This window comes from Oncorhynchus clarkii, chromosome 17 (assembly GCF_045791955.1).
Source record: "Oncorhynchus clarkii lewisi isolate Uvic-CL-2024 chromosome 17, UVic_Ocla_1.0, whole genome shotgun sequence".
In the NCBI taxonomy this organism is placed as follows: domain Eukaryota; kingdom Metazoa; phylum Chordata; class Actinopteri; order Salmoniformes; family Salmonidae; genus Oncorhynchus; species Oncorhynchus clarkii.
The window spans coordinates 54,239,876-54,253,267 of record NC_092163.1 but is presented as its reverse complement, the minus strand read 5'-3'; the positions used below and the strand labels follow the sequence as shown (position 1 = coordinate 54,253,267).

Below are 13,392 nucleotides of genomic sequence, written 5' to 3'. Positions count from 1 at the left end.
CCTTTTCCCCCAGTATTGTCCCAGCCATATCCACGGCAGCATGAATAATTAAGTCCTCCACAATAGTACGGGGCTTGCCTGTACTAGCCACTCGGTAGCTCACCATATAAGAAGCTTCTAGCCCCTTCATATTAATGGTATCTGTTGCTTTTCTATATGTCTTACTACTCGAAAATCGTCTTTATTCTTGCTCAAAATACTCCCGTGGCTTATTTTTCAAATTGTCATGTTTCGTTACTAAAGAGTGAAGTTTTCCTGCAAGAGAGTAACTGTAATGTAATTGGATGTTACATTTTTTGACTAGGGCTACCTGTATTTGACATTGTGTTGTTATTTCGCTGAATACTACATGGTTTTAATAATATTGTTTGTTGGCAGTGAAACGAGGCGACTCAGGCGAGAAAAAAAAACAAATGTATAGCTCTGTTGGAAAATATAAATGTACTGTTTGAAAACGTGAAGAATAATGTCAAAAAAAATATTTGGCGTACCCCCGACGGCATTGCACGTACCCCCGACGGCATTGCGCGTACCCCCAATGGCATTGCGCGTACCCCTGGTTTGGGAATACCTGGTGTAGATGAAAAGGAGGAGGTCAAAGAAGGATTTTTAACACTTGAGACAACTGAGACATGGATTGTGTATGTGTGCTGTTCAGAGGGTAAATGGGCAAGAGAAAATATTTAATTGCTTTTGAACGGGGTATGGTAGTAGGTGCCAGGCTCACCGGTTTGAGTGTGTCAAGAACTGCAACGTTGCTGGGGTTTTATGGGCAACAGTTTCCCGTGTCTCTACAAATTCCTGTGCAGTCAACAAATTATTTGTAGTTATAAACTGGGTGGTTCGAACCCTGAATGCTGATTGTCTGAAAGCTGTAGTATATCAGACCGTATTCCACAGGTATGAAAAAACAAATGTTCTAATTAAGTTGGTAACCAGTTTATAATAGCAATAAGGCACCTTGGGGGTTTGTGGTGTATGGCCAATATACCACAGCTAAGGGCTGTATCCAGGCACTCCATGTTGCATTGTTCATACGAACAGCCCTTAGCTGTGGTATATTGGCCATATACCACACCCCCTCAGACCTTGTTGCTTAATTACAGTGGGGAGAACAAGTATTTGATACACTGCTGATTTTGCAGGTTTTCCTACTTACAAAGCATGTAGAGGTCTGTCATTTTTTATCATAGGTGCACTTCAACTGTGAGAGACGGAATCTAAAACAAAATTCCAGAAAATCACATTGTATGATCTTTAAGTAATTCATTAGCATTTTATTGCATGGCATAAGTATTTGATCACCTACCAACCAGTAAGAATTCCCGCTCTCACAGACCTGTTCGTTTTTCTTTAAGAAGCCCTCCTGTTCTCCACTCATTAGCTGTATTAACTGCACCTGTTTGAACTCGTTACCTGTATAAAAAACACCTGTCCACACACTCAATCAAACAGACTCCAACCTCTCCACAATGGCCAAGACCAGGGAGCTGTGTAAAGGCTGGGATGGGCTACGGGACAATAGACAAGCAGCTTGGTGAGAAGGCAACAACTGTTTGCGCAAATATTAGAAAATTGAAGAAGTTCAAGATGACGGTCAATCACCCTCGGTCTGGGGCTCCATGCAAGATCTCATCTCGTGGGGCATCAATGATCAGGAGGAAGGTGAGGGATCAGCCCAGAACTACACGGCAGGACCTGGTCAATGACCTGAAGAGAGCTGGGTCCACAGTCTCAAAGAAAACCATTAGTAACACACTACGCCGTCATGGATTAAAATCCTGCAGCACACGCAAGGTCCCCCTGCTCAAGCCAGCGCATGTCCAGGCCCGTCTGAAGTTTGCCAATGACCATCTAGATGATCCAGAGGAGGAATGGGAGAAGGTCATGTGGTCTGATGAGACAAAAATAGAGCTTTTTGGTCTAAACTCCATTCGCAGTGTTTGGAGGAAGAAGAAGGATGAGTAAAACCCCAAGAACACCATCCCAACCGTGAAGCATTGAGGTGGAAGCATCATTCTTTGGGGATGCTTTTCTGCAAAGGGGACAGGACGACTGCACCGTATTGAGGGGAGGATGGATGGGGCCATGTATCGAGAGATCTTGGCCAACAACCTCCTTCCCTCAGTAAGAGCATTGAAGATGGGTCGTGGCTGGGAATTCCAGCATGACAACGACCCAAAACACACAGCCAGGGCAACTAAGGAGTGGCTCCATAAGAAGCATCTCAAGGTCCTGGAGTGGCCTAGCCTGTCTCCAGACCTGAACCCAATAGAAAATCTTTGGATGGAGCTGAAAGTACGTATTGCCCAGCGACAGCCCAGAAACCTGAAGGATCTGGAGAAGGTCTGTATGGAGGAGTGGGCCAAAATCCCTGCTGCATTGTGCGCAAACCTGGTCAAGAACTACAGGAAATATGTGATCTCTGTAATTGCAAACAAAGGTTTCTGTACCAAATATTAAGTTCTGCTTTTGTGATGTATCAAATACTTATGTCATGCAATAAAATGCTAATGAATTACTTAAAAATCATACAATGTGATTTTCTGGATTTTGTTTTAGATTCCGTCTCTCTCAGTTGAAGTGTACCTATGATAAAAATTAGACCTCTACATGCTTTGTAAGTAGGAAAACCTGCAAAATCGACAGTGTATCAAATACTTGTTCTCCCCACTGTATGTTCTGGATCTCTGACCATCCACTCAAGAAAAAATGTGGCCCGAGGCTGAATCTAAGTGATGATCCCTGATTTAGACCTTGACACCTAAAATGCAACTTGTTGACTTGGTCATTTCTATATGTCTCATCAAAGAGAAACAGATTTATTTGAAATAACCTTACTTCCAGGAGTACAGTCCTTTATTTCCTCATCATTGACAATTTGATGTCTCTTCTCCCAGTTAACCTGTAAACAATTGTGTGCATGTGTTCTGTTATCTGATGAACAGGAGACATTTAACCTGTACTACTATGAGTCAGACCGAGCGGTGGGCACGGCCATAAAAGAGACCCAGTTCACCAAGATCGACACCATCGCTGCTGATGAGAGCTTCACTGGAGTGGACCTGGGAGTCAGGAGACTCAAACTCAACACTGAGGTTCGCTCACTTATTAGAAACTAAAGTGCAGGCCTCCCGAGTGGCGCAGCGGTATAAGGCACTACATCGCAGTGCTTGAGGTGTCACTACAGACCTGGGTTTTATCCCGGTCTGTGTCACAACCGGCCGTGACCAGGAGTCCCATAGGGCGGCGCACAATTGGCCCAGCGTCATCCGGGTTAGGGGAGGGTTTGGCCGAGGGGGCTTTACTTGGCTCATTGCGCTCTAGCGACTCCTTGTGGTGGGCCGGGTGCCTGCACGCTGACTTTGGTCGTCAGTTGGACGGTGTTTCCTCCGACTCATTGGTGCAGCTGGCTTCTGGGTTAAGTGGGAGGTGTTAAGAAGCCTGGTTTGGCAGGCTATGTTTCGGAGGACGCGTGACTCGTCCTTCGCGTCTCCTGAGCCCATTTGGAAGTTGCAGCAATGAGACAAGATCGTTATTGAATATCACAAATAAAGGGGTAAAATACCAACAAACAAAAAAAGATCTTAAAAAAAGAAACCAAAGTGCAAAATTATGTTGGTTTATATAGACTTGGAAAATTACTTGTTTTGAGTGAGCAGTGTTTATTTCTACATTTTAGCCAGCATGGTGCTAAAGTGAGTGGAGCTCTCCATGGTGCTGAAAGTAGTTCTCTTCACCTGATCCCGTGCCTTTCACAGTGCCACATTTTACTTTGCTCCCACATTTTACTTTGCTCCCACATTTACTTTTTTTTATGAAACATTGAGAGGTAATGTCATCTCCTTCTCCTCCAGGTTCGAGGTGTGGGCCCCCTCACTAGACGAGGCTTCTACCTGGCCTTCCAGGACATTGGGGCGTGCATCGCCCTGACCTCTGTGAGGGTGTACTACAAGCGCTGCTCGGGCGTGGGCCGCAACCTGGCCGTGTTCACTGACGTGGTGACGGGCGCTGACTCCTCCTCCCTGGTGGAGGTCAGGGGTCAGTGTGTGGATCACGCCGAGGAGAGAGACACGCCCAAGATGTACTGCAGCGCCGAGGGGGAGTGGCTGGTGCCCATCGGGAGGTGTGTCTGCAGTGCAGGGTTCGAGGAGCACAGGGAGTCCTGCATCGGTGAGTTACACTCTGGGTCACTGATGTTGTGTTAGACTAACTTGTTTTACATTATGTTACTGTACTGCAGTACTTTATCTATACTTTGCCCTACCTGTGCTCAATCTGTGCATTTGTGGTCAATTTTCAGCCTTGGATGTTTTCTGTGTGTTTTGTGTGGTTGAGTTGATGGATGGTTTGGTTGAATAGCTCCTGACTACTTTTAAGATGATAAGCTATGGTGAGTCATGGAAAATACCTTGTCTTTGTTTATTTCCTCTGATGGACTGACCTCATTTAGGGACCAGGGTTACGGTAATTAAAAACTATTAATCACTTCCCCTGGATAATTAAACATCAAATATTCCGTCGGCTAAATGTGCCAAATGAGGCGAATGAGGTACGGAACACTGGTTCACCTGTCTTGTTTCTACTTAATTCTGATTGGTTTTGGTTCTGTGTGCTGTCCAGTTAGAACACGATTTGAGGCACACACACACACACACACACACACACACACATCTTCTCTCATCTACATACCTGTTTACGCCCTGAAGGAAACACACTCTCCTGGGGAGCAAGGCATTGACGGCTCTTGGCACACACACAAACACACACAGAGAGATGAAGGGAACTTATGTGTTTGTGTGTAGTTGCGGCGTGTAGACACTCACGCTTTCCATAATTAGTTGGCGGCTCCCATTAGCACTCAGATCAATATGTATGCAGAAAAGCAGTCAGCTAGAAAATGTTTTAGTTTATGTTTTAGATGCTTGTCTCGTGAATCTCTCCATTTGTGTATAGTCAAGACATAAACATATAGCATTACAGTAGTGCCTAGTCCTTTTGGTAGCTGCAGTAGCTGTAGTAGTGGGCTGACGTGTATGTGTGTGTGCTGCTGTGCATGTGTGCTGCATTTGTGTGTGCAGAGGACTCTTCTCTCTGTGACCTAACTGGGTCATTGTGCTAATTCTCCAGTCACGCACATCCCAGGACACGAGACCAGCCAGGTCGCTCGAGATCCAAGACGATATTCAACGTCCTTTCAGGTCCCAGGACGTCAGGAGATACCTTCAAAACCTCCCGCAAGGGGAAACATTGAGCGCTATTACCATCAAGTAGGGTTGCGGTTTGCTAGGGCGTTGTGGACGGAAATGGCAGACCCCGAGGGCTGTGTGTTTAATCCCAGTTCTAGGCACTCATTTTTGCAGCCCTTCATTTTAACCCTGTCCCAAACTTTAACCCTTACCGTAACCATTCTGAATTAACGCATCAACTTAACTGTCAAAATGTGACGTTTATCGGATATTGTAGTCAGATGCGGAGCAAGCTGACAGCCCTGTGAGAGAGAGAGAGAGAGAGAGAGAGAGAGAGAGAGAAAGAGAGCACAAAACAAAGCTTCTCAAGGACAATCTAGAGAACCTATTTGCTGACTGCTACAAAGAGGGGAGTGTAAGCAACTTTATTTTCCACACAGACCATCACCTGGCATGGCACAGTATCAAGAGTATATCAAGTATATCAAGAGAGAGGGTATTGGCCCAGGGTGGAAACTCAGTTTCAATTTCCTCAATGTATAGTTTTCTATCTCTGTCAACATGTACAAGTCTGGGACAGTAATGGTGCAGGGCTTCCTCATGCAGCTCCAGCAAGACATTTACGGGATCAAAGAGAGAGAACAGCAGGAAAAGCTCTCTCTCTGTGACGACTCCCCAACCTGAGTGAGTCTGATCACACCTCCTCAAACTATTCTGCAGACGAGGATAGTCACCCACCAGCACTGAACACACCCAGGTCCACAACTTCCCAGCTACTCCATCATTGAGAGGGATACATCCACAGAGCAGGAGAGAGACATGGTGGAGCACAGAGAGCTATTCCACACAATCCAGACAGAACAAACCCGCAAAACAGACCAGTACAACCCCCCCCCCCCCCCACGCCAACAAGACCCGGAGGACAGAAGGTGGAGATAGATGGCAGTCTGACAACCCCCACTCATCCACTGAGGACACACAAAATCCAGAGATTGTGCTCCTCATTGACTCAAATGGCAAATACATTCAAGGGGATAAACTTTTTCCCAAACACAAAGTGGCTAAACTAATGGCTACCTGGACTTGAACAGCCTTTATGACCAGGTCCACCTCGCCAAGGCAGCAATCCCAACTTTTGCCAGGACCCTGAAGCACGTCAACCTCAACCGTAGTCCCAGCACCTCACACAGGAGCAACAGAGCAACGGATACCCCGCCAAGACCAGTGAGTCACCCTCCCAGACCTGAAAGGCCCCCTCCTGAAGGACCTGCACTGAGAGAACCCACGCCAAGACCTACACCCAGACCACAGCATCACCAGCCACACCCCAACCAGCAACCACCTCAAGCAAGGCCTCCCGGTTGGCACAGTGGTTAAGGGCGCTGTACTGTAGACTCTGGGTTCGCGCCCAGGCTCTGTCGTAACCGGCCGCGACCGGAAGGTCCGTGGGGCGACGCACAATTGGCCTAGCGTCGTCCGGGTTAGGGAGGGTTTGGCCAGTAGGGATATCCTTGTCTCATCGCACTCCAGCGACTCCTGTGGCGGGCCGGGCGCAGTGCGCGCTAACCAAGGTTGCCAGGTGAACGGTGTTTCCTCCGACACATTGGTGCGGCTGGCTTCCGGGTTGGATGCGCGCTGTGTTAAGAAGCAGTGCGGCTTGGTTGGGTTGTGTATCGCATGACTTTCAACCTTCATCTCTCCCGAGCCCGTACGGGAGTTGTAGCGATGAGACAAGATAGTAGCTACTAAAAAGCAATTGGATACCACGAAATTGCGGAGGAAAAGGGGTAAAATTTAAAAAATGTAAATTTTAAAATGTAAAATACCACCTCAAGCAAACCCTGGCCACACCCTGTATAGGCCCCCCCATATCAGACCTATGCCCATTCTGCCCACCCCATGCACTCCGCCCCTGCTTCAAGGACCTCAACAGGACAGCAGGACATATGCCCAGGCCATGAGCAGAGCAACAGGCCCAACCCCACTATTACACCCGCCCAAGCCCCATCCTGCGACCTAAGAGGTATGCATCAGATGCTCAACATGCTCTGCTCACAGCTACTGTGATGGTCCAGGCCTAAACCACACAAAAACAACACTAGACACTATGGAACTCAAAGCTTTTACTATCTCATCCTGGAATATACAAGGTCTGAGGTCATCTGCCTTTGGCCTAAAGAGCAGGAACCCAGACTTCATCAAAGAAATTGGAAATACAGACATTGTCATCCTACAAGAAACATGGTATAAAGGAGACGAACCCACAGTTTGCCCTCTAGGTTACAGAGAGCTGGTATTCCCATCCACCAAACTACCAGGTGTGAAACAGGGATGAGACTCAGGGAATATGCTCATTTGGTATAGAGCAGACCTAACCCACTATTTTAAATGAATCAAAACAGGAACATTTTACATCTGGCTAAAAATGAATAAGGAAATGATCTCAACAGAGAAAAGGGTACCAATAGAATCCCCATACTTTAACGATGACAGCTTCTCCATTCTAGAGGGGGAGATCAACAATTTCCAGGCCCACATGTACTACTCTGTGGCGACCTAAATGCCAGAACTAGACAAGAACCTGACACGCTCAGCCCACAGGTGAACAAACACCTACCCGGAGGTGACAGCATTCCCTCCCCCATATGCCCCCCTAGACACAACTACGACAACATAACCAACAAAAACACGTCATAACTCCTGCAGTTCTGTCGGTCGCTGGGTATGTACATTGTCAATGGTAGGCTTTGAGGGGACTCCTATGGTAGGTACACCTATAGCTCATCCTTTGGCAGTAGTACTGTAGACTACTTTATCGCTGACCTCAACCCAGAGTCTCTTAGAGAGTTCACAGTCAGTCTACTGACACCCCTATCAGATCACAGCAAAATCCCACTTGACTTGAACAGAGTAATACTCAATAATGAGGCATCAAAGACAAAGGAACAGAATAATATTAAGAAACGCTGTAGATGGAGGGAAAGTAGTGTGGAAATCTACCAAACAACAATTAGGCAACAACAAATTCAATCCCTTCTAGACAATTTCCTGGACAAAACGTTTCACTGTAATAGTGAAGGTGTAAACTTGGCAGTAGAAAACCTAAACAGTATATTTCACCTCTCAGCTTCTCTATCAAATCAAAACATTTCAAGCAGACAACCTAAGAAAATTTACAAAAATGACAAATGGTTTGATGAAGAACACAAAAACCTAAGAAAGACATTGAGAAACCTATCCAACCAAAAACGTGGAGACCCAGAAAACTTGAGCCTATGCCTTCACTATGGTGAATCACTAAAACAATACAGAAATACACCATGGAAAAAGAAGGAACAGCACGTCAGAAATCAGCCCAATGTAATTGAAGATTCCATAGAATCTATCCACTTCTGGGAAAATTGGAAAACTCTAAACAAACACTAACACGAAACGTTATCTATCCAAAACCACTTCTCCAATCCTTTTGGCTCGATAACAAAGTACAAACAGCAAACACATACACAGTACCAGTCAAATGTTTAGACAAACCTACTCATTCAAGTGTTTTTCTTTATTTTACTATTTTCTACATTGTAGAATAGTAGTGAATACATCAAAATTATGAAATAACACATGGAGTCATGTAGTATGCAAATTAGTAGTATGCAAATATGTGAGATTCTTTAAAGTAGCCACCCTTGCCTTGATGACAGCTTTGCACACTCTTGGCATTCTCTCAACCAGCTTCATGAGGTAGTCACCTGGAATGCATTTCAAATAACAGGTGGGTCTTGTTAAATGTTCATTTGTGGAATTTCTTTCCTTCTTAAGGCATTTAAGCCAATCAGTTGTGTTGTGACAAGGTAGGTGTGGTACAGAGAAGATAGCCCTATTTGGTAAAAGATCAAGTCAATTTTATGTCAAGAACAGCTCAAATAAGCAAAGAGAAAAGACAGTCCATCATTACTTTAATACATGAAGGTCAGTCAATACGGAACATTTCAAGAACTTTGAAAGTTTCTTCAAGTGCAGTCTCAAAAACCATCAAGTGCTATGATGAAACTGGCCCTCATGAGGACCACCACAGGAAAGGAAGACCCAGAGTTATCTCTGCTAAAGAGGATAAGTTCAGCCTCAGAAATTTCAGCCCAAATAAATGCTTCACAGAGTTCAAGTGACAGACACATCTCAACAACTGTTCAGAAGAGACTGCGTGAATCAGGCCTTCATGGTCAAATTGCTGCAAAGAAAACACCACTAAAGGACACTAATAAGAAGAAGAGTCATGCCTGAGCCAAGAAACACAAGCAATGGACATTAGACCAGTGGATATCTGTCCTTTGGTCTGATTTTGTCCAAATTTAAGATTTTTGGTTCCAACCACTGTGTCTTTGTGAGATGCAGAGTAGGTGAACGCATAATCTCTGCATGTGTGGTTCCCACCGTAAAGCACAGAGGAGGAGGAGGTGTGATGGTGTGGGGGTGCTTTACTGGTGACACTGTCTGTGATTTATAATTCAAGGCACACTTAACCAGTATGGCTACCACAGCATTCTGCAGCGATACGCCATCCCATCTGGTTTGCGCTTAGTGGGACTATCATTTGTTTTTCAACAGGACAATGACACAACACACCTTCAGGCTGTGTACGGGCTATTTTACTAAGAAGGAGAGTGATGGAGTGCTGATTCAGCTGACCTGGCCTCCACAATCACCTGACCTCAACCCAATTGAGATGGTTTCGGATGAGTTGGACCGCAGAGTGAAGGAAAAGCAACCAACAAGTGCTCAGCATATGTGGGAACTCCTTCAAGACTATTGGAAAAGCATTCCAGGTGAAGCTGGTTGAGAGAGAGTGTGCAAAGCTGTCAAAGACAAATGGTGATTACTTTGAAGAATCTCTAATATAAAATATATTTTGATTTGTTTAACACTTTTTTGGTCACTACATGATTCCATATGTGTTATTTCATTGAGTTGATGTCTTCACTATTATTCTATAATGTAGAAAATAGTAAAAATTAAGAAAAACCCTTGAATGATTATCTGTGTCCAAACTTTTGACTGGTACTGTACATGATCAAAATCAAATCTTAGAATCAACTATTAAAGACTACCAGAATCCACTGGATTATCCAATTACATTGAATGAACTACAGGACAAAATACAAACCCACTCCAACCCGAAAGACCTGTGGGGTTGGTGGTATCCTAAATTAAGTGAAAAATATACAGACCACAAATTCCAATTGGCTACACTTAAACTTTTTAACATCATCCTCAGCTCTGGCATCTTCCCCAATATTTGTAACCAAAGACTGATTAACACAATCCACAAAAGTGGAGACAAATTTTACCCCAGTAACAACCATGGGATATGCGTCAACATCAACCTTGGGAAAATACTCTGTGTTACCATTAACAGCAGACTCGTACATTTCCTCAGCGACAACAATGTACTGAGCAAATGTCAAATTGGCTTTTTACCAAATTACCGTGCGACAGACCACGTATTCACCCTGCAAACCCAATTGACAAACAAACAAACCAAAACAAAGGCAAAGTCTTCTCATGCTTTGTTGAATTTAAAAAAGCTTTCGACTCAATTTGGAATGAGTGCCAGCTATACAAATGAATGGAAAGTGGTGTTGGGAGAAAAATATACAACATTATAAAATCCATGTACACAAACAAGTATGCGGTTGTCACGTGTGTTCCTTCTCCGGCCCTCTAGGTCACCAGGCTGCTCGTTATGGTGCACACTTGTCACTATCGTTACGCACATCTGCGCGTCATCAGACTCACCTGGACTCCATCACTTCCTTGATTACCTGCCCTATATATGTCACTCCCTCTGGTTCCTTCACCAGGTGTCATTGTTTTTGTTTCTGTTTCCTGTCTGTGCGTTGTTCGAGGTTCTTGTTTTGTGTTATGTTCCATTTTTTTTTTTAAACACTCACTCCCTGAACTTGTTTCCCGACTCTCAGGGCACATCGTTGCAACGGCAAAAAAACACCCATTTCTTTCCACATGGCCATGGGGTGAGACCGGGATGCAGCTTAAGCCCCACCCTCTTCAACATATAAATTAATTGGCAAGGGCACTAGAACAGTCTGCAGCACCTGGCCTCATCCTACTAGAATCTCAAGTCAAAAGTCTACTGTTGGCTGATGATCTAGTGCTGCTGTCCCCAACCAAAGAAGGCCTACAGCAGCACCTAGATCTTCTGCACAGATTCTGTCAGACCTGGGCCGTGACATTAAATCTCAGTAAGACAAAAATAATGGTGTTCCAAAAAAGGTCCAGTTGCCATCAGTTTTAGAACCCATTGCCCTTTATTATTGTGAAGTCTGGGGTCCGCTCACCAACCAAGAATTCACAAATTGCGACAAACACCAAATTGAGACAGCATTCAGAATTCTGCAAAAAATCCTCAGTGTACAACATTAAACACAAAATAATGCATGCAGAGCAGAATTAAGCAGATACCCGCTAATTATCAAAATCCAGAAAAGAGATGTTAAATTCTACAACCACCTAAAATGAAGTGATTCCCAAACCTTTCATAACAAAGGCATCACCTACAGAGAGATGAACCTGGAGAAGAGTCCCCTAAGCAAGCTAGTCCTGGGGCTCTGTTCACAAACAGACCCCACAGAGCCCCAGGACAGCAAAACAATTAGACCCAACTATTAAGGCACAAGGCTAGACCGAGATGCAGATGGTTAGAGTCCAAGATGTTTATTAACAATCCAAAAGGGGAAGGCAAGAGAATGGTCGTGGACAGGCAAAAGGTCAAAACCAGTTCAGAGTCCAGGAGATACAGTGTGGCAGGCTCGAGGTCAGGGCAGGCAGAATGGTCAGGCAGGCGGGAATAGAGTCCAGACAAACAGGCAAAGGTTAAAACCGGGAACACGAGTAAAAGAGAATAGAAAAGCAGGCGCACGGGAAGAACACGCTGGTTGACTTGGAAACATACAGGACGAACTGGCACAGAGAGACAGGAAACACAGGGATAAATACACTGGGGAAATAAGCGACACCTGGAGGAGGTGGAGACAAGCACAAGGACAGGTGAAACAGATCAGGGCGTGACACCAACCAAATGAGAAAACCAAAATATAATTTTCTTGACACATTGGAAACAATTTTACATAAAAACAGAGCAAATTAGAATTGTATTTGGCCAAAAACAGAGAGTACACAGTGGCAGCATTTGGGAAAGCTTTGACTATGTACAGACACAGTGAGCATAGCCTTGCTATTGAGAAAGGCCGTCGAAGGCAGACATGGCTCTCAAGAGAAGACAGGCTGTGTGCTCACTGCCCACAAAATGAGGTGGAAACAGAGCTGCACTTCCTAACCTCCTGCCAAATGTATGACGGTATTAGAGACACATATTTCCCTCAGATTAGACAGACCAACAAAGAATTCCAAAACAAATCCAAATTTGATAAAAATCCCATATCTTTTGGGTGAAATACCACAGTGTGCCATCACGGCAGCAAATCTGTGACCTGTTGCCACAAGAAAAGGGCAACCAGTGAAAAACAAACACCACTGTAAATACCACCTATATTTATGTTTATTTATTTTCCCTTTTTGCACATCACTATTTGCACATCATTAAAACACTGTATAAATCCATAATATGACATTTGAAATGTCTTTATTCTTTTTACATTTTTGTGAGTGTAATGTTTACGGTACATTTATTCTTGTTTATTTTACTTTTGTTTATTATCTATTTCACTTGCTTTGGCAATGTAAACATATGTTTCCCATGCCAATAAAGGCCTTAAATGAATTGACAGAGACAGAGAGACAGAGAGAGAGATGGGTTAAGTGGTTAAGCAGTATGTGTGCGTGCACAAGAGAAAAGTATGAACTGTGTGTATGTTTGTATGCACCATGTATGTGTGTGTGCATGAGATCTTCTACGTGAAGGATTGTGTGATGTCACTAAAAAAGTGTCAGGGAGGAAATAGAAGAGGGTGAAGAGAAAGATAGAGGGAGAAGAAAGAGGAGAATGGAAGAGGAGAGAAGAGACGGATCCCTCACTTCGATATAGAAGGCTGGTCGACAGCTCCCTTGTCACGCTAAAAGTGACATTCAAAATAGAGCATGTCACTGCAGTGTGTGTGTGTGTGTGTGTGTGTGTGTGTGTGTGTGTGTGTGTGTGTGTGTGCAAGCCCGCCCCAGGGCATTTGACTGCTAGGGG

The 13,392-nt window shown here is 44.5% G+C and overlaps 1 protein-coding gene across 1 annotated transcript in view; it reads left to right on the top strand.

The window, feature by feature from the left end:
- Positions 1-13,392, top strand: part of LOC139369833 (ephrin type-A receptor 8-like) — a 100,078-nt gene that overhangs the window by 63,034 nt on the left and 23,652 nt on the right. Inside the window, exons 4-5 of the mRNA XM_071109111.1 lie at positions 2,949-3,098; positions 3,858-4,173. Coding sequence (XP_070965212.1) covers positions 2,949-3,098; positions 3,858-4,173 — 466 coding nt within the window. The remainder of the gene's footprint in view (positions 1-2,948; positions 3,099-3,857; positions 4,174-13,392) is intronic.